This window comes from Crinia signifera, chromosome 8, assembly GCF_055691185.1.
Source record: "Crinia signifera chromosome 8, ASM5569118v1, whole genome shotgun sequence".
NCBI lineage: Eukaryota > Metazoa > Chordata > Amphibia > Anura > Myobatrachidae > Crinia > Crinia signifera.
The window spans coordinates 177,708,967-177,734,928 of record NC_139224.1 but is presented as its reverse complement, the minus strand read 5'-3'; the positions used below and the strand labels follow the sequence as shown (position 1 = coordinate 177,734,928).

The window sequence follows — 25,962 nt, the reverse complement described above, 5'->3', positions numbered from 1 at the left end:
AAGGTGTCACTGGGAGACTGTTACTTACAGAGGAGCAGTGTGTCACTGGGAGACTGTTACTGAGAGACATAAGGTGTCACTGGGTGACTGTCACTGAGAGAGAGACGCAAGGTGTCACTGGGAGACTGTTACTGAGAGAGAAGCAGTGTGTCGCTGGGAGACTGTTACTGAGAGAGAAGCAGTGTGTCACTGGGAGACTGTTACTGAGAGACGCAAGGTGTCACTGGGTGACTGTCACTGAGAGAGACGCAAGGTGTCACTGGGTGACTGTCACTGAGTGAGACGCAAGGTGTCACTGGGAGACTGTTACTTAGGAGCAGTGTGTCACTGGGAGACTGCTACTGAGAGAAGCAGTGTGTCCCTTGGAGTCTGTTACTGAGAGAGAAGCAGTGTGTCACTGGGAGACTGTCACTGAGAGAGAGACGCAAGGTGTCACTGGGAGACTGTTACTGAGAGAGGAGCAGTGTGTCACTGGGAGACTGTTACTGAGAGACGCAATGTGTCACTGGGAGACTGTTACTGAGAGAAGCAGTGTGTCACTGGGAGACTGTCACTGAGAGAGAAGCAGTGTGTCACTGGGAGACTGTTACTGAGAGAAGCAGTGTGTCACTGGAGACTGTTACAGAGAGAAGCAGTGTGTCACTGGGAGACTGTTACTGAGAGAGGAGCAGTGTGACACCGGGAGACTGTTACTGAGAGATGCAAGGTGTCACTGGGAGACTGTTACTGAGAGAAGCAGTGTATCACTGGGAGACTGTTACTGAGAGAGGAGCAGTGTGACACCGGGAGACTGTTACTGAGAGATGCAAGGTGTCACTGGGAGACTGTTACTGAGAGAAGCAGTGTGTCACTGGGAGACTGTTACTGAGAGAGGAGCAGTGTGACACTGGGAGACTGTTACTGAGAGATGCAAGGTGTCACTGGGAGACTGTTACAGAGAGAAGCAGTGTGTCACTGGGAGACTGTTACTGAGAGAGGAGCAGTGTGACACCGGGAGACTGTTACTGAGAGATGCAAGGTGTCACTGGGAGACTGTTACTGAGAGAAGCAGTGTGTCACTGGGAGACTGTTACTGAGAGAGGAGCAGTGTGACACTGGGAGACTGTTACTGAGAGATGCAAGGTGTCACTGGGAGACTGTTACTGAGAGAAGCAGTGTGTCACTGGGAGACTGTTACTGAGAAAAGCAGTGTGTCACTGGGCCTTATTTTGGTTCATTCTTTCTGACAAAATCCTTCTTAGATGGGCAAAACCATGGCCCTTATTCTGATCGGTGCGGATATTCCCGCTTGCGTACGGGCCGCCGATGTTTATCGTCTGCGCATGTGCAGAGGTCACTCTGCGCATGTGCAGGCGATTTCGCCGCATGGATTCTTCATACGCCGCACAGGGGGCGTAGAGGGGCGTGAGGGGCTACTTATCCTCATTACCCTATGCATACGCCCCGCGTTTCATGGGCGTTCCCATGCAAACGCGGGGCGTATGCATGGTAATGAGGCCGTGACGCGTGGGTACGGGGCGGGCATCTGACATCGCCGGATGTCAGCTGCCCGCCCCCATACAAGATTTCACACGGACAAGTGTCCGTGTTATCTTGTGTTGCGGGACCTGGTGGAGCGTGCGGCCCTGCATTCGATGTTCGGCGACCATCGAATGCAGGGGCTGCTCCCACCATGGAGGAGGCGTATCCCCGTCCACATATCCGCATACGGACGGAGGTGGCGATCCGTATGGAAGGCGGGGATTCGCAAAGACGGACATCACTGCATATTTCTGATCGGGCCGCACCGATCAGAATAAGGGCCCATGTGCACTGCAGGTGGGGCAGATGTAACATGTGCAGAGAGAATTAGATTTGGGTGGGGTTTTACTTCAAAGTGAGATCTATATTGCAGTGTAAAAATAAAGCAGTCAGTATTTTCCCTGCACAGAAACAAAATTACTCACCCAAATTTAATTCTCTCTGCACATGTTACATCTGCCCCCCCTGCAGTGCACATGGTTTTGTCCATCTAAGAAGGATTTTGTCAGAAAGAATGAACCAAAATAAGGCCCTGGGAGACTGTCACTGAGAGAATCATTGTGTCACTGGGAAACAGTCACTGAGAGAGAAGCAGTGTGTCACTGGGAAACTGTCACTGACAGAGAAGCAGTGTGTCACTGGGAAACTGTCACTGACAGAGAAGCAGTGTGTCACTGTGAAACTGTCACTGAGAGAGAAGCAGTGTTTCACTGGGAGACTGTCACTGAGAGAAGCAGTGTGTCACTGGGAGACTGTCACTGATAGAATCAGTGTGTCACTGAGAGACTGTTACTGAGAGAAGCAGTGTGTCACTGGGAGACTGTCACTGAGAGAGAAGCAGTGTGTCACTGGAAGACTGTCACCGAGAGAAGCAGTGTGTCACTGGGAGACTGTTACAGAGAAGCAGTATGTCACTGGGAGACTGTCACTGAGAGAGAAGCAATGTGTCACTGGGAAACAGTCACTGAGAGAGAAGCAGTGTGTCACTGTGAAACTGTCACTGAGAGAGAAGCAGTGTGTCACTGTGAGACTGTCACTGATAGAAGCAGTGTGTCACTGGGAGACGGTCACTGAGAGAAGCAGTGTGTCACTGGGAGACTGTTACAGAGAAGCAGTGTGTCATTGGGAGACTATCACTGAGAGAAGCAGTGTGTCACTGGGAGACTGTCACTGAGAGAAGCAGTATGTCACTGGAAAACAGTCACTGAGAGAGAAGCAGTGTGTCACTGGAAAACTGTCACTGAGAGAAGCAGTGTGTCACTGGGAGACTGACACTGAGAGAAGCAGTGTGTCACTGGGAGACTGTGACTGAGAGAGAAGTACTGTGTCACTGGCAGTAACTATGTGTCAATGAGAGTAGCACTGTGACACTAAGAGTAGTGTGTCACTGGGAGTAGCAATGTGTCACTGAGAGTATTGTTTTGACACTGAGCGTAGCACTGTGTAACTGAGAGTAGTGTTGTGTCACTTAGAGTAGTGAATTGTCACTGAGAGCAGTACCATATCACTGAGAGTAGCACTTTGCCACTGAGAGGAGAGTAGTGTTGTGTCACTGAGAGTAGCACTGTGTGACTGGGAGTGTCATTGGGAGTAGCACTGTGTTACTGAGAGTAGTACCTGATCACTGAGAGTAACACTGTGTGACTATGAGTTTCAGTGAGAGTAGCACTGTGTCACTAAGAGTAGTACTGTATCACTGAGAGTAGCACTATGTCACTGAGAGTAGCATTGTATGACTGGGTGTCTGTCAATGAGAGTAGTACTGTGTGACTGGGAGTCTGTCACTGAGAGTTGCACTGTGTGACTGGGAGTCTGTCACTGAGAATAGTATTGTGTCACTGAGAGTAGCACTGTGTGGCTGGGAGACTGTCATTGTGAGTAGCACTGTGTCACTGAAAGTAGTACTGTGTCACTGAGAGTAGTAACATATCACTGAGAGCAGCACTGCATCATTTAAAGTTGTACTGTGTCACTGAGAGTAGTACCATATCACTGAGAGTAGTACTGTGTGACTGGAGGCTGTCACTGAGAGTTGTACTGTATCACTGAGAGTAGTACTGTGTAGTGTTGTGTCACTGAGAGTAGTACTTTGTCACTGAGAGTAGTACTATGTCACTGAGAGTAGTACTGTATCCCCGAGAGTAGTGTTGTGTCACTGAGAGTAGTGTTGTGTCACTGAGAGTAGTACTGTGTCACTGAGAGTAGTACTGATTCACTGAGAGTAGTGTTGTGTCACTGAGAATAGTACTGTGTGACCGGGAGGCTGTCACTGAGAGTACTACGGTGTCACTGAGGATAGCACGGTGTCACTGAGTGTAGCATTGTGTCCTTGAGAGTAGTACCGCATTACTGAGAGTAGCACTGTATCACTGATATTAGTGTTGTGTCACTGAGAGCAGTACTGTGTGACTGGGAGACTGTCACTGTAAGCAGCGTTGTGTCACTGAGAGTAGTGTTGTGTCTCTGAGAGTAGCGGTGTGTCACTGAGAGTAGTACTGTGTCACTGAGAGTAGCACTGTGTCACTGAGAGTAGTACCATATCTAGTGTTCACTCTAGCACCCGCTATCTTTGAAAACCCATGCAGTTCCTATTCCCTGCCTGGGGTGTCACTGTCTGCTGTGGTGTTTCTAGCACAGGTCTGGTTTGCATATCAGTGCTGATATACAGACCACACTAAGCTAGAAGCACTACAGCAGACAGCGACACCCCAGGCAGGGAAGGAAAACTGCATGGGTTTTCAAATATGGCGGATGCTGGAATGAACAGTACATATCACTGAGGGTAGTACTGTGTCACTGAGAGTAGTACTGTGTCATTAAGAGTAATACTGTGCCACTTAGAGTAGTGTTGTGTCATTGAAAGTAGCACTGTGTGACTGGGAGACGGTCACTGAGAGTAGCACTGTATCAATGAAAGTAGTACTGTATCACTGAGAGTAGTGTTGTGTCACTGAGCATAGTGTTGTGTCACTGAGAGTAGTACTGTATCACTAAGAGTCACTAAGAGTGACTGAGAGTAGCACTGTGTGACTGGCAGAATGTGAGAGTAGCACTGTATCAATGAAAGTAGTACTGTATCACTGAGAGTAGAGTTGTGTCACTGAGCATAGTGTTGTGTCACTGAGAGTAGTACTGTATCACTAAGAGTCACTAAGAGTGACTGAGAGTAGCACTGTGTGACTGGCAGAATGTGAGAGTAGCACTGTGTCACTGAGAGTAGTGCTGTGTCACTAAGAGTAGCACTGTGTGACTGGCAGAATGTGTGAGTAGCATTGCATCACTGAGAGTAGCGCTGTGTCACTGAGAGTAGCACTGTGTGACTGGGAGTAGCACTGTGTGACTGGGAGACTGACACTGAGAATAGTATTGTGTCACTGAGAGTAGCACTTTGTGACTGGGAGTGTGTCACTGAGAGTAGCACTGTGTGACTGGGAGAATGTGAGAGTAGTACCGTATCACTGAGAGTAGTACTGTATCACTGAGAGTAGCTCTGTGTCACTGAGAGTAGCTCTGTGTCACTGAGAGAAGTGTTGTGTCACTGAGAGTAGCACTGTGTCACTGAGAGTAGCTTTGTGTCACTGAGAGTAGCACTGTGTGACTGGCAGAATGTGAGAGTAGTACCGTGTCACTGAGAGTAGCACTGTGTGACTGAGAGTGGCACTGTGTCACTGAGAGTAGCACTGTGTGACTGGCAGAATCTGAGAGTAGCGCTGTGTGACTGAGAGTAGCGCTGTGGGACTGGCAGAATGTGAGAGTAGTACCGTATCACTGAGAGTAGTACCGTATCACTGAGAGTAGCTCTGTGTCACAGAGTAGCACTGTGTCACTGAGAGTAGCACTGTGTCACTGAGAGTAGCTGAGAGTAGCTCTGTGTCACTGAGAGAAGCGTTGTGTCACTGAGAGTAGCACTGTGTCACTGAGAGAAGTGTTGTGTCACTGAGAGTAGCACTGTGTCACTGAGAGTAGCTTTGTGTTACTGAGAGTAGCACTGTGTGACTGGCAGAATGTGAGAGTAGTACCGTATCACTGAGAGTAGTACCGTATCACTGAGAGTAGCTCTGTGTCACTGAGAGTAGCACTGTGTCACTGAGAGTAGCTCTGTGTCACTGAGAGAAGCGTTGTGTCACTGAGAGTAGCACTATGTCACTGAGAGTAGCTCTGTGTCACTGAGAGAAGCACTGTGTGACTGAGAGAGGCACTGTGTCACTGAGAGTAGCACTGTGTGACTGGCAGAATGTGAGAGTAGTACCGTATCACTGAGAGTAGCACTGTGTGACTGAGAGAGGCACTGTGTCACTGAGAGTAGCACTGTGTGACTGAGAGAGGCACTGTGTCACTGAGAGTAGCACTGTGTGACTGAGAGAGGCACTGTGTCACTGAGAGTAACACTGTGTGACTGTCAGAATGTGAGAGTAGTACCGTATCACTGAGAGAAGCACTGTGTGACTGAGAGAGGCACTGTGTCACTGAGAGTAGCACTGTGTGACTGGCAGAATGTGAGAGTAGCGCTGTGTGACTGGCAGAATGTGAGAGTAGTACCGTATCAGAGAGACTGTGTGAGTGAGAGGCCAGCCCTGTGTGTCCGGAGACTGTCGCAGAGAGAATGAGACTGCTAGCAGCCAGAGAGGCAGAGATAAGGGGAGGGATATAGTAGAATAGGGAGATTCTGGGACATATGAGAGTACAGCCTCTGCCTGTGTATTACTCCCGGCACATCCATCCTATCAGCAGGACACCTAACGGTGAGTACAGCCTCTGCCTGTGTATTACTCCCGGCACATCCATCCTATCAGCAGGACACCTAACGGTGAGTACAGCCTCTGCCTGTGTATTACTCCCGGCACATCCATCCTATCAGCAGGACACCTAACGGTGAGTACAGGCTGCATGTGTGCTGTAGGCTGGGGACTAGGTATATACACTGGTAGTGCCAGACACACAGCACCCTTACCCTGGTGTCTGTACAATGGGCATCGCATGTCACATCCCAGCTACATCCATGTAACTTGCAGAGAGAACGGGACTGTATTCGGGACCATATTACCCAGCTCTGCATCTCCCAGGAAGACCTTAAGGCCGTCTGCAGGGATGACCTCCAGTATCCCATCTTCTAAAGGTAACATATCACTGATTGGTAGATTGGCAGGATGTGGGGCATATTGCAGAACTGACCTCATGGTCACATTACTGATGACCAGGTCAGTGGTCATCTGCTCAGCGGAGCTTCTTACCTGATCTTCCGCTGTATATAGAGTAAGGAGAAGGACGCAGAATAAGGAGCCTTGTAGCTGTGTAAAAACAGGAATCACTTCTATCTTGCAACTTTTTGAAAATTAATCAAAAGATAATTGGTGAAGGTTCAAAGTCAAACTAGTAGGGCTGTATTACGGCACAAATTAACCCTAATGTAGGTGTGTGTACATGTGTTAGAGAATATAGACTATAAGCACCACTGGGGCAGGGGCTGATGTGACTGATACACTGTCTGTAATGTGTGTGTACATGTGGTAGGGAATATACAGTATAAGCACCACTGGGGCAGAGGCTGATGTGACTGGTACGCTCTCTGTAATGTGTGTGTACATGTGGTAGGGAATATACAGTATAAGCACCACTGGGGCAGGGGCTGATGTGACTGGTACGCTCTCTGTAATGTGTGTGTACATGTGGTAGGGAATATACAGTATAAGCACCACTGGGGCAGGGACTGATGTGACTGATACGCTCTCTGTAATGTGTGTACATGTGGTAGGGAATATAGAGTGTAAGCAGCACTGGGGCAGGGGCTGATGTGACTGATACGCTCTCTGTAATGTGTGTACATGTGATAGGGAATATAGAGTGTAAGCAGCACTGGGGCAGGGGCTGATGTGACTGATACGCTCTCTGTAATGTGTGTACATGTGATAGGGAATATACAGTGTAAGCAGCACTGGGGCAGGAGCTGATGTGACTGATACACTCTCTGTAATGTGTGTACATGTGATAGGGAATATAGAGTGTAAGCAGCACTGGGGCAGGGGCTGATGTGACTGATACCCTCTCTGTAATGTGTGTACATGTGATAGGGAATATAGAGTGTAAGCAGCACTGGGGCAGGGGCTGATGTGACTGATACGCTCTCTGTAATGTGTGTACATGTGGTAGGGAATATAGAGTGTAAGCACCACTGGGGCAGGGGCTGATGTGACTGATACACTCTCTGTAATGTGTGTACATGTGATAGGGAATATAGAGTGTAAGCACCACTGGGGCAGGGACTGATGTGACTGATACGCTCTCTGTAATGTGTGTACATGTGATAGGGAATATAGAGTGTAAGCACCACTGGGGCAGGAGCTGATGTTACTGATACGCTCTCTGTAATGTGTGTACATGTGATGGGGAATATAGAGTGTAAGCAGCACTGGGGCAGGGGCTGATGTGACTGATACGCTCTCTGTAATGTGTGTACATGTGATAGGGAATATAGAGTGTAAGAAGCACTGGGGCAGGGACTGATGTGACTGATACGCTCTCTGTAATGTGTGTGCATGTGATAGGGAATAGAGTGTAAGCAGCACTGGGGCAGGGACTGATGTGACTGATACGCTCTCTGTAATGTGTGTGCATGTGATAGGGAATAGAGTGTAAGCACCACTGGGGCAGGGGCTGATGTGACTGATACGCTCTCTGTAATGTGTGTACATGTGATAGGGAATATAGAGTGTAAGCAGCACTGGGGCAGGGGCTGATGTGACTGATACGCTCTCTGTAATGTGTGTACATGTGATAGGGAATATAGAGTATAAGCAGCACTGGGGCAGGGACTGATGTGACTGATACGTTCTCTGTAATGTGTGTACATGTGATAGGGAATATAGAGTGTAAGCACCACTGGGGCAGGGGCTGATGTGACCGATACGCTCTCTGTAATGTGTGTACATGTGATAGGGAATATAGAGTGTAAGCAGCACTGGGGCAGGGGCTGATGTGACTGATACGCTCTCTGTAATGTGTGTACATGTGATAGGGAATATAGAGTGTAAGAAGCACTGGGGCAGGGACTGATGTGACTGATACGCTCTCTGTAATGTGTGTACATGTGATAGGGAATATAGAGTGTAAGCAGCACTGGGGCAGGGACTGATGTGACTGATACGCTCTCTGTAATGTGTGTACATGTGATAGGGAATATAGAGTGTAAGCACCACTGGGGCAGGAGCTGATGTTACTGATACGCTCTCTGTAATGTGTGTATATGTGATAGGGAATATAGAGTGTAAGCAGCACTGGGGCAGGGACTGATGTGACTGATACGCTCTCTGTAATGTGTGTGTACATGTGATAGGGAATATACAGTATAAGCACTACTGGGGCAGGGACTGATGTGACTGATACGCTCTCTGTAATGTGTGTACATGTGATAGGGAATATACAGTGTAAGCAGCACAGGGGCAGGTGCTGATGTGACTGATACGCTCTCTGTAATGTGTGTGTACATGTGATAGGGAATATACAGTATAAGCACCACTGGGGCAGGGACTGATGTGACTGATACGCTCTCTGTAATGTGTGTACATGTGATAGGGAATATAGAGTATAAGCACCACTGGGGCAGGGACTGATGTGACTGATACGCTCTCTGTAATGTGTGTACATGTGATAGGGAATATACAGTGTAAGCAGCACAGGGGCAGGTGCTGATGTGACTGATACGCTCTCTGTAATGTGTGTGTACATGTGATAGGGAATATACAGTATAAGCACCACTGGGGCAGGGGCTGATGTGACTGATACGCTCTCTGTAATGTATGTACATGTGATAGGGAATATAGAGTGTAAGCACCACTGGGGCAGGGACTGATGTGACTGATACGTTCTCTGTAATGTGTGTACATGTGATAGGGAATATAGAGTGTAAGCAGCACTGGGGCAGGGGCTGATGTGACTGATACGCTCTCTGTAATGTGTGTACATGTGATAGGGAATATAGAGTGTAAGCAGCACTGGGGCAGGGGCTGATGTGACTGATACGCTCTCTGTAATGTGTGTGCATGTGATAGGGAATGTAGAGTGTAAGCAGCACTGGGGCAGGGGCTTATGTGACTGATACACTCTCTGTAATGTGTGGGTACATGTGATAGGGAATATACAGTATAAGCACCACTGGGGCAGGGACTGATGTGACTGATACGCTCTCTGTAATGTGTGTACATGTGATAGGGAATATACAGTGTAAGCAGCACTGGGGCAGGGGCTGATGGGACTGATATGCTCTCTGTAATGTGTGTGTACATGTGATAGGGAATAGAGAGTATAAGCACCACTGGGGCAGGGACTGATGTGACTGATACGCTCTCTGTAATGTGTGTACATGTGATAGGGAATATACAGTGTAAGCAGCACTGGGGCAGGGGCTGATGGGACTGATATGCTCTCTGTAATGTGTGTGTACATGTGATAGGGAATAGAGAGTGTAAGCACCACTGGGGTGGGGCTGATGTGACTGATACGCTCTCTGTAATGTGTGTGCATGTGATAGGGAATATACAGTGTAAGCAGCACTGGGGCAGGGGCTGATGTGACTGATACGCTCTCTGTAATGTATGTACATGTGATAGGGAATATAGAGTGTAAGCAGCACTGGGGCAGGGACTGATGTGACTGATACGCTCTCTGTAATGTGTGTACATGTGATAGGTAATATACAGTGTAAGCAGCACAGGGGCAGGTGCTGATGTGACTGATACGCTCTCTGTAATGTGTGTACATGTGATAGGGAATATAGAGTGTAAGCAGCACTGGGGCAGGGGCTGATGTGACTGATACGCTCTCTGTAATGTGTGTACATGTGATAGGGAATATAGAGTGTAAGCAGCACTGGGGCAGGGACTGATGTGACTGATACGCTCTCTGTAATGTGTGTGTACATGTGATAGGGAATATACAGTATAAGCACCACTGGGGCAGGGGCTGATGTGACTTATACGCTCTCTGTAATGTGTGTACATGTGATAGGGAATATAGAGTGTAAGCAGCACTGGGGCAGGGGCTGATGTGACTGATACGCTCTCTGTAATGTGTGTGCATGTGATAGGGAATATACAGTGTAAGCAGCACTGGGGCAGGGGCTGATGTGACTGATATGCTCTCTGTAATGTGTGTACATGTGATAGGGAATATAGAGTGTAAGCAGCACTGGGGCAGGGACTGATGTGACTGATACGCTCTCTGTAATGTGTGTGCATGTGATAGGGAATATACAGTGTAAGCAGCACAGGGGCAGGTGCTGATGTGACTGATACGCTCTCTGTAATGTGTGTACATGTGATAGGGAATATACAGTGTAAGCAGCACGGGGGCAGGGACTGATGTGACTGATACGCTCTCTGTAATGTGTGTACATGTGATAGGGAATATAGAGTGTAAGCACCACTGGGGCAGGGCTGATGTGACTGATACGCTCTCTGTAATGTGTGTGTACATGTGATAGGGAATATAGAGTGTAAGCAGCACTGGGGCAGGGACTGATGTGACTGATACGCTCTCTGTAATGTGTGTGTACATGTGATAGGGAATATAGAGTGTGAGCAGCACTGGGGCAGGGACTGATGTGACTGATACACTGTCTGTAATGTGTGTACATGTGATAGGGAATATAGACTGTAAGCTGACTGGGGCAGGGACTGATGTGACTGATACGCTCTCCGTAATGTGTGTGTACATGTGATAGGGAATATAGAGTGTAAGCAGCACTGGGGCAGGGGCTGATGTGACTGATACATTCTCTGTAATGTGTGTACATGTGATAGGGAATATAGAGTGTAAGCAGCACTGGGGCAGGGGCTGATGTGACTGATACGTTCTCTGTAATGTGTGTACATGTGATAGGGAATATACAGTGTAAGCAGCACTGGGGCAGGGACTGATGTGACTGATACGCTCTCTGTAATGTGTGTACATGTGATAGGGAATATAGAGTGTAAGCAGCACTGGGGCAGGGGCTGATGTGACTGATACGCTCTCTGTAATGTGTGGGTACATGTGATAGGGAATATAGAGTGTAAGCACCACTGGGGCAGGGACTGATGTGACTGATACGTTCTCTGTAATGTGTGTACATGTGTTAGAGAATATAGGGACGCATTTATCAAGATCGCATTTTACAATGCGATCTGGGCGGAATATTACCGCCCAGGATCGCATTGTAAAATGCGATCATATCGGGGCATTGTATCATTTATAAGGGCACAGGGACAGGGCTCCGATTGAAGCCTGTCCTTGCGAAGCCCTAACCCGGAAGCCGGGGATTCAGCGCATGCGCGGTTATGCGCTGACCCCCACGACCCCTCTTACCGCACTGCCCTGCTCGGGCAGTACGATGTGTAGCCATAGGCTACAATGGGCTATTGCCATATCAGAATGCCGGGCTGCCTGATGTTGATACATCGGGCAGCTTCGCATCCCCCATAGAAACCTATGGGGGATGCGGCCGGCGGCGCTGCAGGGAGGATCGCAGCAGGACCCCATTTTCGGGATCCTCCCGGCCATTCCGGGAGTGTAGGCAACCCTGTGTTCGTTACCTGAGTTTTGTTTCTGTCTCTGCTTTGGGATAATTGAGTTTGGAGACCATAATACGTCAGATCTCAGTGAAGCGTATTCCCAGCATTGATACATATAATTAAAGGTAGGGAATATTGTACTTGTAATAAGTGGGATCAGCACTGTGGAACAGTTTGTTACATTTCACTAACAAATACACAATTGTGTCTCTGTTTTCGTCTCCCATCTTTAATTACAAGATGATTGTAGTATTCTTTGGCAGATGACAGATAATAATTAGATGCGGTCACAGCGAGGCTGCACAGTTATAGGGAGCGGAGAGAGAAGGCTTCAGGGCCTGGATCACAGATAGAAACCTAGAATGTGACGGCAGATAAGAACCACTTGGCCCATCTAGTATGCCCCTTATATAAACATGTTGACCTCAAACCATATCTGATCCTTATTTCTATGTAAGGATATCACTATGCCTATCCCAGGCATGTAGAAATTGCTCTACTGTATTTGCCTCTACCACCTCTGATGTGAGGCTATTCCACTTATCTACTACTCTTTCTGTGAAGCAATTCTTACTCACATTTCCCCTGTACCTTCCTCCCCCTAGTGTCAGTGCGTGTCCTCGTGTTCTGCTGCTCCTCTTCCTGTGAAGAATGTCTCCCACCTGTACCTTCCTCCCCCTAGTGTCAGTGCATGTCCTCGTGTTCTGCTGCTCCTCTTCATGTGACGAATGTCTCCCACCTGTACCTTCCTCCCTCTAGTGTCAGTGCATGTCCTCGTGTTCTGCTGCTCCTCTTCCTGTGAAGAATGTCTCCCACCTGTACCTTCCTCCCCCTAGTGTCAGTGCATGTCCTCGTGTTCTGCTGCTCCTCGTCCTGTGAAGAATGTCTCCCACCTGTACCTTCCTCCCCCTAGTGTCAGTGCATGTCCTCGTGTTCTGCTGCTCCTCTTCCTGTGTAGAATGTCTCCCACCTGTACCTTCCTCCCTCTAGTGTCAGTGCATGTCCTCGTGTTCTGTTGCTCCTCTTCCTGTGATGAATGTCTCCCACCTGTACCTTCTTCCCCCTAGTGTCAGTGCATGTCCTCGTGTTCTGCTGCTCCTCTTCCTGTGAGGAATGTCTCCCACCTGTACCTTCCTCCCCCTAGTGTCAGTACCTGTCCTCGTGTTCTGCTGCTCCTCTTCCTGTGACTAATGTCTCCCACCTGTATCTTCCTCCCCCTAGTGTCAGTGCATGTCCTTGTGTTCTGCTGCTCCTCTTCCTGTGACAAATGTCTCCCACCTGTACTTTCCTCCCTCTAGTGTCAGTGCATGTCCTCGTGTTCTGCTGCTTCTCTTCCTGTAATGAATGTCTCCCACCTGTACCTTCCTCCCCCTAGTGTCATTGCATGTCTTCGTGTTCTGTTGCTCCTCTTCCTGTGAAGAATGTCTCCCACCTGTACCTTCCTCCCCCCAGTGTCAGTGCATGTCCTCGTGTTCTGTTGCTCCTCTTCCTGTGATGAATGTCTCCCACCTGTACCTTCCTCCCCCTAGTGTCAGTGCATGTCCCCGTGTTCTGCTGCTCCTCTTCCTGTGACGAATGTCTCCCACCTGTACCTTCCTCCCTCTAGTGTCAGTGCATGTCCTTGTGTTCTGCTGCTCCTCTTCCTGTGAAGAATGTCTCCCACCTGTACCTTCCTCCCCCTAGTGTCATTGCATGTCTTCGTGTTCTGTTGCTCCTCTTCCTGTGAAGAATGTCTCCCACCTGTACCTTCCTCCCCCCAGTGTCAGTGCATGTCCTCGTGTTCTGTTGCTCCTCTTCCTGTGATGAATGTCTCCCACCTGTACCTTCCTCCCCCTAGTGTCAGTGCATGTCCCCGTGTTCTGCTGCTCCTCTTCCTGTGAAGAATGTCTCCCACCTGCACCTTCCTCCCTCTAGTGTCAGTGCATGTCCTCGTGTTCTGCTGCTCCTCTTCCTGTGAAGAATGTCTCCTACCTGTACCTTCCTCCCCTAGTGTCATTGCATGTCTTTGTGTTCTGTTGCTCCTCTTCCTGTGAAGAAGGTCTCCCACCTGTACCTTCCTCCCCCTAGTGTCAGTGCATGTCCTCGTGTTCTGTTGCTCCTCTTCCTGTCATGAATGTCTCCCACCTGTACCTTCCTCCCCCCAGTGTCAGTGCATGTCCTCGTGTTCTGTTGCTCCTCTTCCTGTGATGAATGTCTCCCACCTGTACCTTCCTCCCCCTAGTGTCAGTGCATGTCCCCGTGTTCTGCTGCTCCTCTTCCTGTGACGAATGTCTCCCACCTGTACCTTCCTCCCTCTAGTGTCAGTGCATGTCCTCGTGTTCTGTTGCTCCTTTTCCTGTGATGAATGTCTCCCACCTGTACCTTCCTCCCCCTAGTGTCAGTGCATGTCCCCGTGTTCTGCTGCTCCTCTTCCTGTGACGAATGTCTCCCACCTGTACCTTCCTCCCTCTAGTGTCAGTGCATGTCCTCGTGTTCTGCTGCTCCTCTTCCTGTGAAGAATGTGTCCCACCTGCACCTTCCTCCCCCTAGTGTCAGTGCATGTCCTCGTGTTCTGCTGCTCCTCTTCCTGTGAAGAATGTCTCCCACCTGCACCTTCCTCCCTCTAGTGTCAGTGCATGTCCTCGTGTTCTGCTGCTCCTCTTCCTGTGAAGAATGTCTCCCACCTGCACCTTCCTCCCTCTAGTGTCAGTGCATGTCCTCGTGTTCTGCTGCTCCTCTTCCTGTGACAAATGTCTCCCACCTGTACCTTCCTCCCCCTAGTGTCAGTGCATGTCCTCGTGTTCTGCTGCTCCTCTTCCTGTGACTAATGTCTCCCACCTGTACTTTCCTCCCTCTAGTGTCAGTGCATGTCCTCGTGTTCTGCTGCTCCTCTTCCTGTGATGAATGTCTCCCACCTGTACCTTCCTCCCCCTAGTGTCATTGCATGTCTTCGTGTTCTGTTGCTCCTCTTCCTGTGAAGAATGTCTCCCACCTGTACCTTCCTCCCCCCAGTGTCAGTGCATGTCCTCGTGTTCTGTTGCTCCTCTTCCTGTGAAGAATGTCTCCCACCTGTACCTTCCTCCCCCTAGTGTCATTGCATGTCTTCGTGTTCTGTTGCTCCTCTTCCTGTGAAGAATGTCTCCCACCTGTACCTTCCTCCCCCCAGTGTCAGTGCATGTCCTCGTGTTCTGTTGCTCCTCTTCCTGTGATGAATGTCTCCCACCTGTACCTTCCTCCCCCTAGTGTCAGTGCATGTCCCCGTGTTCTGCTGCTCCTCTTCCTGTGACGAATGTCTCCCACCTGTACCTTCCTCCCTCTAGTGTCAGTGCATGTCCTCGTGTTCTGCTGCTCCTCTTCCTGTGAAGAATGTCTCCCACCTGTACCTTCCTCCCCCTAGTGTCAGTGCATGTCCTCGTGTTCTGCTGCTCCTCTTCCTGTGAAGAATGTCTCCCACCTGTACCTTCCTCCCTCTATTGTCAGTGCATGTCCTCGTGTTCTGCTGCTCCTCTTCCTGTGAAGAATGTCTCCCACCTGCACCTTCCTCCCTCTAGTGTCAGTGCATGTCCTCGTGTTCTGCTGCTCCTCTTCCTGTGAAGAATGTCTCCCACCTGTACCTTCCTCCCCCCAGTGTCAGTGCATGTCCTCGTGTTCTGCTGCTCCTCTTCCTGTGAGGAATGTCTCCCACCTGTACCTTCCTCCCCCTAGTGTCAGTGCATGTCCTCGTGTTCTGCTGCTCCTCTTCCTGTGAAGAATGTCTCCCACCTGTACCTTCCTCCCCCTAGTGTCAGTGCATGTCCTCGTGTTCTGCTGCTCCTCTTCCTGTGAAGAATGTCTCCCACCTGCACCTTCCTCCCCCTAGTGTCAGTGCATGTCCTCGTGTTCTGCTGCTCCTCTTCCTGTGAAGAATGTCTCCCACCTGCACCTTCCTCCCTCAAGTGTCAGTGCATGTCCTCGTGTTCTGTTGCTCCTCTTCCTGTGAAGAATGTCTCCCACCTGTACCTTCCTCCCCCCAGTGTCAGTGCATGTCCTCGTGTTCTGCTGCTCCTCTTCCTGTGAAGAATGTCTCCCACCTGTACCTTCCTCCCCCTAGTGTCATTGCATGTCTTCGTGTTCTGTTGCTCCTTTTCCTGTGACTAATGTCTCCCACCTGTACCTTCCTCCCCCCAGTGTCATTGCATGTCTTCGTGTTCTGTTGCTCCTCTTCCTGTGAAGAATGTCTCCCACCTGTACCTTCCTCCCCCCAGTGTCAGTGCATGTCCTCGTGTTCTGCTGCTCCTCTTCCTGTGAAGAATGTCTCCCACCTGCACCTTCCTCCCCCTAGTGTCATTGCATGTCTTCGTGTTCTGTTGCTCCTCTTCCTGTGAAGAATGTCTCCCACATGTACCTTCCTCCCCCCAGTGTCAGTGCATGTCCTCGTGTTCTGCTGCTCCTCTTCCTGTGATGAATGTCTCCCACCTGTACCTTCCTCCCTCTAGTGTCAGTGCATGTCCTCCTGTTCTGTTGCTCCTCTTCCTGTGACGAATGTCTCCCACCTGTACCTTCCTCCCCCTAGTATCATTGCATGTCTTCGTGTTCTGTTGCTCCTTTTCCTGTGACTAATGTCTCCCACCTGTACCTTCCTCCCCCTAGTGTCAGTGCATGTCCCCGTGTTCTGCTGCTCCTCTTCCTGTGACGAATGTCTCCCACCTGTACCTTCCTCCCCCCAGTGTCAGTGCATGTCCTCGTGTTCTGCTGCTCCTCTTCCTGTGAAGAATGTCTCCCACCTGTACCTTCCTCCCCCTAGTGTCAGTGCATGTCCTCGTGTTCTGCTGCTCCTCTTCCTGTGAAGAATGTCTCCCACCTGTACCTTCCTCCCTCTATTGTCAGTGCATGTCCTCGTGTTCTGCTGCTCCTCTTCCTGTGAAGAATGTCTCCCACCTGCACCTTCCTCCCTCTAGTGTCAGTGCATGTCCTCGTGTTCTGCTGCTCCTCTTCCTGTGAAGAATGTCTCCCACCTGTACCTTCCTCCCCCCAGTGTCAGTGCATGTCCTCGTGTTCTGCTGCTCCTCTTCCTGTGAGGAATGTCTCCCACCTGTACCTTCCTCCCCCTAGTGTCAGTGCATGTCCTCGTGTTCTGCTGCTCCTCTTCCTGTGAAGAATGTCTCCCACCTGTACCTTCCTCCCCCTAGTGTCAGTGCATGTCCTCGTGTTCTGCTGCTCCTCTTCCTGTGAAGAATGTCTCCCACCTGCACCTTCCTCCCCCTAGTGTCAGTGCATGTCCTCGTGTTCTGCTGCTCCTCTTCCTGTGAAGAATGTCTCCCACCTGCACCTTCCTCCCTCAAGTGTCAGTGCATGTCCTCGTGTTCTGTTGCTCCTCTTCCTGTGAAGAATGTCTCCCACCTGTACCTTCCTCCCCCCAGTGTCAGTGCATGTCCTCGTGTTCTGCTGCTCCTCTTCCTGTGAAGAATGTCTCCCACCTGTACCTTCCTCCCCCTAGTGTCATTGCATGTCTTCGTGTTCTGTTGCTCCTTTTCCTGTGACTAATGTCTCCCACCTGTACCTTCCTCCCCCCAGTGTCATTGCATGTCTTCGTGTTCTGTTGCTCCTCTTCCTGTGAAGAATGTCTCCCACCTGTACCTTCCTCCCCCCAGTGTCAGTGCATGTCCTCGTGTTCTGCTGCTCCTCTTCCTGTGAAGAATGTCTCCCACCTGCACCTTCCTCCCCCTAGTGTCATTGCATGTCTTCGTGTTCTGTTGCTCCTCTTCCTGTGAAGAATGTCTCCCACATGTACCTTCCTCCCCCCAGTGTCAGTGCATGTCCTCGTGTTCTGCTGCTCCTCTTCCTGTGATGAATGTCTCCCACCTGTACCTTCCTCCCTCTAGTGTCAGTGCATGTCCTCCTGTTCTGTTGCTCCTCTTCCTGTGACGAATGTCTCCCACCTGTACCTTCCTCCCCCTAGTATCATTGCATGTCTTCGTGTTCTGTTGCTCCTTTTCCTGTGACTAATGTCTCCCACCTGTACCTTCCTCCCCCCAGTGTCATTGCATGTCTTCGTGTTCTGTTGCTCCTCTTCCTGTGAAGAATGTCTCCCACCTGTACCTTCCTCCCCCCAGTGTCAGTGCATGTCCTCGTGTTCTGCTGCTCCTCTTCCTGTGAAGAATGTCTCCCACCTGCACCTTCCTCCCCCTAGTGTCATTGCATGTCTTCGTGTTCTGTTGCTCCTCTTCCTGTGAAGAATGTCTCCCACCTGTACCTTCCTCCCCCCAGTGTCAGTGCATGTCCTCGTGTTCTGCTGCTCCTCTTCCTGTGATGAATGTCTCCCACCTGTACCTTCCTCCCTCTAGTGTCAGTGCATGTCCTCGTGTTCTGTTGCTCCTCTTCCTGTGATGAATGTCTCCCACCTGTACCTTCCTCCCCCTAGTGTCATTGCATGTCTTCGTGTTCTGTTGCTCCTTTTCCTGTGACTAATGTCTCCCACCTGTACCTTCCTCCCCCCAGTGTCATTGCATGTCTTCGTGTTCTGTTGCTCCTCTTCCTGTGAAGAATGTCTCCCACCTGTACCTTCCTCCCCCCAGTGTCAGTGCATGTCCTCGTGTTCTGCTGCTCCTCTTCCTGTGAAGAATGTCTCCCACCTGCACCTTCCTCCCCCTAGTGTCATTGCATGTCTTCGTGTTCTGTTGCTCCTCTTCCTGTGAAGAATGTCTCCCACCTGTACCTTCCTCCCCCCAGTGTCAGTGCATGTCCTCGTGTTCTGCTGCTCCTCTTCCTGTGATGAATGTCTCCCACCTGTACCTTCCTCCCTCTAGTGTCATTGCATGTCCTCCTGTTCTGTTGCTCCTCTTCCTGTGACGAATGTCTCCCACCTGTACCTTCCTCCCCCTAGTGTCATTGCATGTCTTCGTGTTCTGTTGCTCCTTTTCCTGTGACTAATGTCTCCCACCTGTACCTTCCTCCCCCCAGTGTCATTGCATGTCTTCGTGTTCTGTTGCTCCTCTTCCTGTGAAGAATGTCTCCCACCTGTACCTTCCTCCCCCCAGTGTCAGTGCATGTCCTCGTGTTCTGCTGCTCCTCTTCCTGTGAAGAATGTCTCCCACCTGCACCTTCCTCCCCCTAGTGTCATTGCATGTCTTCGTGTTCTGTTGCTCCTCTTCCTGTGAAGAATGTCTCCCACCTGTACCTTCCTCCCCCCAGTGTCAGTGCATGTCCTCGTGTTCTGCTGCTCCTCTTCCTGTGATGAATGTCTCCCACCTGTACCTTCCTCCCTCTAGTGTCAGTGCATGTCCTTGTGTTCTGTTGCTCCTCTTCCTGTGATGAATGTCTCCCACCTGTACCTTCCTCCCTCTAGTGTCAGTGCATGTCCTTGTGTTCTGTTGCTCCTCTTCCTGTGATGAATGTCTCCCACCTGTACCTGTACCACCTGTAGAGATGTACGGTAATGCCGCATTAGCTGCGATTGTGTACACAGCAACCGTGCGATAATTGTTCAACTACGTAAAAATTTTGTTTGCGGTCACCTCTGAAGTAGACTGCCCACTGATATATGTCTGTATACGGGGTTTTGGTAAGGCCGTACGACTTTAAGAGGCATATTTAATCACCGAGGGTGGATGTTTCCATGCAGCCTCATGTGCTCAGGGTAAAGTCCCAAAGAAAGAGGCAGCATTGGGGGTGAAACGTGCAGGGAAACCTTCCACACAACCTGGCATAACCATGCTGCACTGCAGGTGGGGCAGATGTAACATGTGCAGAGAGAGCTAGATTTGGGTGGGGTGTGTTCGAACTGAAATCTAAATTGCAGTGTCAGAATAAAGCAGCCAGTATTTACCCTGCACAGAAACAAAATAACTCACACAATATACCTCTATCTGCACATGTTACATCTACCCCTCCAGCAGCGCAGCATTGTTTTGCTCAGTTTTGTGCATTTTTTACAAAACCGAATCGGGCTGTTTATGCAGTGTAATAGTGCCTGTTAACCCCTGATTTACCACGCTGGACAAAGACTATTTAATTGATATCTTTTCCCCATCTAGCGCAGTAATTGAACGTGCTCCGAAATGTGTGTATACTGTATATATTTAAAAAATTTGGGTATTCGTAGACGTGACTGCAGCTTGCTGGAGACTATTCCTGGCCAATGGCCTGAACCTTTTCTTAGTTCTACCCATGGCCGATGTGTGGTTCAGTTTCCTCTGGTTCATTATTCATTTTGCCAGATTGAGTTTCTTGCCAGCTCTGACACCTAACGCTGCCGGGACTTCCCGTACCATTTAATGACTCAGCTCTTCATACAGTATCTGAATCACACTTTAAAAATAATCTTTTTCTCTGCTGCCGTGTAACCATCTCTAGTAACTTTCAGTAACAATAGTAGTAATAAAGCCAATAAATAAAATACAATAAAATCCCAGATTTTCTGTTGTTGTGTATTCCAGAGCAGACTGCTGGTAAGGTGACAGTTCCCTCCGGAGAATGATGGAAAACACAGACAGAATGGGGAAAGCGCCGGCTTCCCTGGATGAGACGGATGGGCCCTATATGACCAAAGCCAGCTCCATCACTGAGGAGCTCCTCGTAGAAGACCAGCTGAGGAGGAAACTCAAGTTCTTCTTTATGAATCCCTGTGAGAAATTCAGTGCTCGGGGCCGCAAGCCGTGGAAGCTTTGTATACAGATACTGAAGATCGCAATGGTGACCATCCAGGTGAGTCCTGCAGCTGGAAGTGCTGGTGACCTCGGGACCACGTGAGGTCCTTATAGCGATCCCATGTCACCCATATTATGCTGCTGGGCTGAGGACAGGGCCTGATACATGTAACGCCGTGCTGCACTTCAGGGAGTGTCAGGTGAGACGCAGGCGTGCCCAAGCGCTGGGGGAGGGGTATCAGTCTGATTCTAGCGCAGACGCTGATTAACCCTTTGAGTGCCAAGTGAATTTGTCTAAATTGGGGTGAAAATTGCAGAGCAAACTTTTGTATCCATCATTATGAATCCTGGGCTACCACAGACTATACACACTGGGATAATCATTCAATGGTGAGACCAGCGATCAGGTCTGAATCAGGCCATTTGTTCATGGGAACCAGTGACATCACTGAGAGTGCAGCCTGCCAGGTAATCTGTGACATCACTGAGAGTGCAGCCTGTCCGGTAATCTGTGACATCACTGAGAGTGCAGCCTGTCAGGTATCATGTGACATCACTGAGAGTGCAGCCTGTCAGGTATCATGTGACATCACTGAGAGTGCAGCCTGTCCGGTAATCTGTGACATCACTGAGAGTGCAGCATGTCCGGTAATCTGTGACATCACTGAGAGTGCAGCATGTCCGGTAATCTGTGACATCACTGAGAGTGCAGCATGTCCGGTAATCTGTGACATCACTGAGTGCAGCCTGTCCGGTAATCTGTGACATCACTGAGAGTGCAGCCTGTCAGGTAATCTGTGACATCACTGAGAGTGCAGCCTGTCAGGTAATCTGTGACATCACTGAGAGTGCAGCCTGTCAGGTAATCTGTGACATCACTGAGAGTGCAGCCTGTCCAGTAATCTGTGACATCACTGAAAGTGCAGCATGCCAGGTATCATGTGACATCACTGAGAATGCAGCCTGTCCAGTAATCTGTGACATCACTGAGAGTGCAGCCTGTCCGGTAATCTGTGACATCACTGAGAGTGCAGCCTGTCAGGTAATCTGTGACATCACTGAGAGTGCAGCCTGCCAGGTAATCTGTGACATCACTGATAGTGCAGCCTATCCAGTCACTAGAAACCTGTGACCACTGAGAATGCTGCCTATCCAGTCACAAGGAACCAGTGACATCATTGAAAGGGCATCCCATCAATTCACTAGGAACCAGTGACATCACTGAGAATGCAACCTATCCAGTCACTAGGAACCAGTGACATCACTGAGAATGCAGCCTATCCATTCACTAGGAACCTGTGACATCACTGAATATGCAGCCTATCCAGTCACTAGGAACCTGTGACATCACTGAGAATGCAGCCTATCCAGTCACTAGGAACCTGTGACATCTCTGAGAATGCAGCCTATCTAGTCACTAGGAACCAGTGACATCACTGAAAGTGTAGCCTGTCAGGTAATCTGTGACATCACTGAGAGTGCAGCCTATCCAGTCACTAGGAACCTGTGACATCACTGAGAATGCAGCCTATCCCAGTGATGGCTAACCTTGACACTCCAGCTTTTGTTGAACTACACATCCCAGCATGCCCTACATCATTTTTAGTATGGTCAAATAGCAAAACTGTAACAGAGCATGCTGGGATGTGTAGTTCAACAACAGCTGGAGGGCCACAGTTTGGACATGCCTGCTCTAAATGATGGAGGCAGACATTTTCAGCTTATAAAGTATCTACAAACCAGTGACCCTCATGGGGAATGTGGCACATTGTTCCTCGTGACTCAGTGATGTCATTAATAAATGAATATCTGTGTTCTCAGGATTATTGGTTCAGCCAACTAAGGCCCCCATTTATCAAGAGCGCATTTATAATGCGATCGGGGCGGAATATTACCTGAATGTATGTAGTTTTGTGGCGCAGGGACAGGGCTCCGAAAGGATACCCAGAGCCGGAAGCCGGGGGGTCTGCGCATGCGCGGTTACGCGCTGACCCCCCCCCCCCCCGCGACCCTGCTGCCGCTCGGGCAGTGTGATGTATAGCCATAGGCTACAATGGGCTATCGCCATATCAGAATGGCGATAGCACAGGGGTGCGATGCCGGGCTGCCCGATGTTGATACATCGGGCAGCTTCGCATCCCCCATAGAAACCTATGGGGGGATGCGGCTGGCGGCGCTGCAGGGGGGATTGCGGCTAAATCCCCGAAAACACCCGTTTTCGGGGGTTAACCGCAAATATTAGGTGATACTTAATATTTGCGGTTAACCCCCGAAAACGGGTGTTTTCGGGGATTTAGCCGCAAATATTACTTGATACATGGGCCCCTAAGTAACTGGCTCCACTTGTGAAGTGTAAGAAAGTGGGCGTTCTGTAGGTGTCAGATCTATTATTATTTTCATGCAAATAACTTCTATAGCTGATAATGTAATACTTCATTTGTCTCGGAATACCCTGCTGCTCTGTATCCGTCTAATATCTTGTGCATCAAGAACCTTTGTTTGTTGAAGGTCAGTCTGGTTCTGAGCAGTACTGATTACAGTGTTAATTGTAGACGTGAAGGGCACTGAGCACATGCTGTACTGAGAATGAATCACCAGCATTGTGTCTCCTTACCTACTACAGCTGGTGTTATTCGGACTCAGCAACCAGATGGTGGTCACCTTCAAGGAGGAGAACACAGTGGCATTCAAACACTTGTTTCTGAAAGATTACAAGGATGCGAGAGATGATACGTACGCCGTGTACCGCCAGGAAGACGTATATGAGCACCTCACTTTTATAATGAAACAAGTAAGCCAAGTCCGTCTGTATGTAAGTGTATCACCGGCCAGTAGAGGGAAGGTCCAGCTAGGACCCACGCGTCCCCGCGCAGGAGGCGTGCTGGGTGCGTCCCCGCGCAGGAGGCGTGCTGGGTGCGTCCCCGCGCAGGAGGCGTGCTGGGTGCGTCCCCGCGCAGGAGGCGTGCTGGGTGCGTCCCCGCGCAGGAGGCGTGCTGGGTGCGTCCCCGCGCAGGAGGCGTGCTGGGTGCGTCCCCGCGCAGGAGGCGTGCTGGGTGCGTCCCAGCGCAGGAGGCGTGCTGGGTGCGTCCCCGCGCAGGAGGCGTGCTGGGTGCGTCCCCGCGCAGGAGGCGTGCTGGGTGCGTCCCCGCGCAGGAGGCGTGCTGGGTGCGTCCCCGCGCAGGAGGCGTGCTGGGTGCGTCCCCGCGCAGGAGGCGTGTTGGGTGCGTCCCCACGCAGGAGGCGTGTTGGGTGCGTCCCCACGCAGGAGGCGTGCTGGGTGAGTCCCCATGCGAACGGGGGCGGCTTCCTGCCTTCCATAAGCGGGCAGCTGACATCACTGAGTGTCAGGTGCCCGCCCTGTTCACAGAGCAGGGTGCCACTAATCTAAGTCACCCTAGATTAGTGATGGCTTCAAAAATCATTCAATGGTCAGCGATTGAATGATTTTGGGTCCCCACGCAAGGCTGCAAATGGATGTTTATGCAAAACATCTAGTAGTAGGCCTGCGAGGACATGTGGGGGGGGGGGGCATTCGTGCGGGCAGCGCTAGTTGGCTCGCAACGCAGCGAAAAACCGCAGAATGAGGGCCTATGTGTCATAGATAGTGGCAGAAGGATAGCTAGCCAATAGGCTGGGGGTGGGCTGATCATGAGCTAATGCTGTGATTCTACCCACTGGACAAGGTTGGCATAGCCAGATGGTGCCCCTCCCTTCTCCAGCGTCACTGGCTGCGGGGTACATACACCCCTGTATGGCCATACATTTTTTGTGTTCCTCTCATATGAACTATTCCTCTACAGTGAAGGAACATGGGAAATATCGGGCTCATACACAGTCAGATGCGGCCAACTAAATATCCAATCTGTCAGGCATGCTTGCCGGCTTCAGCGTGTCCGACAGGTCGGGAGGGAGGAGCCACATCAACAGCAGAATGGAATTGGTTCCTGGAAATGTCCTTCCTTATGCGGGACCGTAGGGGAAGTCTGTGCTGGAGCCGTGGGGCCGACACGCTACAGTAATGCATGGTGTTGTCAGTGATTCCATATACGTGTCATATATACATGACAGTATCATGTGACCTTCTAGTGATGTCTGTGCCCATCGTAGTAAGACCTGTTCCCTGTATCCCCAGTACTTGGAGCTACGGAACATCTCTCTTGGGAATCATGCATACGAGAGCGGGGACGGAGGACATCCCGGCATGACGGCCTGCCAGTACTTCTATCGGCAAGGAAGCATCTTCCCCGGAAATGACACCTTTGATATAGACCCAAAGATTCAGACAGGTAACATGTAGATCCCGTAATGGTATATTCCTGATATTAGGATTGTATGTAACAGGTCTGCAGGACGCCTCGCTCATTGCAGCCAATCAGATCCTGTCATCTCTCCCATCTAGGGATACCGATCCCGGGGCATTTTTTCGATCCCGGGATTCGGGATTGAAAAATGCTCAATCCCGGGATTCCCGGGATTGGCCTCCATGGTAAAAAAAACAAAAAAAAACACGTCTCTCCTCCCCAAACTGGCCGACCCGCACATTAACATGGCAGACTAATCCCCACTATGCCTCCTGCCCTGCACTGCACTGTCACTTACATGATGGTGGTGACAGGCAGTAGCAGGACCATCTCCAGCGGGCATGCGGGTGGGAGCTACTCAGCTTGGCTGGGAGCTGCTCAGCGGGCGGCTAGGTGCTGCGCAGCGGGCGGGCGGCTTGGAGCTCCTTAGCGGGCGGGCGGCTGGGAGCTCCTCAGCGGGTGGGCGGGCAGGTGAACAAGTTCAGAACAGTGTCTGTGTGCTGCAGCGGCATGACGGCGGCCGGGCTGTTCAGCGTTATGTGATGTCAGGGGTCACGCTGCGTAGCCCGGCCACCGTCATGCCGCTACAGCACACACAGACACTGTTCCAAACAGCCGTCTGCTGGATTTTTACAAACAGTTACTAATCCCGCAATCCCGGGATTGGAAGGCTCAATCCCGGGATTAAAATCCAGCCGTTTTTAGGCTAAAATCCCGGGATCCTGCCGATGCCGATCCCGGGATTGGCCTCCCTACTGCCATCCTACTAAGGCAATGATGGTGTATAAGTGCCTCTGTGCACACGTCCAGTGTATAAGTGCCTCTGTGCACACGTCCAGTGTATATGTGCCTCTGTGCACACGTCCAGTGTATACGTGCCTCTGTGCACACGTCCAGTGTATACGTGCCTCTGTGCACACGTCCAGTGTATACGTGCCTCGGTGCACACGTCCAGTGTATACGTGCCTCGGTGCACACGTCCAGTGTATACGT

General features: G+C 50.4%; 1 protein-coding gene across 5 annotated transcripts in view; it reads left to right on the top strand.

Annotated features, from left to right (window-relative positions):
- The first annotated feature begins 6,096 nt into the window (after positions 1-6,096).
- The window catches only part of MCOLN3 (mucolipin TRP cation channel 3), a 49,643-nt gene continuing 29,777 nt past the window's right edge, over positions 6,097-25,962 (top strand). Inside the window, exons 1-5 of one of the 5 annotated variants that reach the window (XM_083157880.1) lie at positions 6,300-6,393; positions 6,534-6,637; positions 20,459-20,726; positions 23,292-23,459; positions 24,801-24,954. In XM_083157880.1, the coding sequence (XP_083014006.1) occupies positions 20,496-20,726; positions 23,292-23,459; positions 24,801-24,954 (553 nt within the window). In that variant the 5' untranslated portion in view covers positions 6,300-6,393; positions 6,534-6,637; positions 20,459-20,495. The other 4 variants (XM_083157881.1, XM_083157879.1, XM_083157882.1 and 1 more) reach the window with 4 other exon arrangements.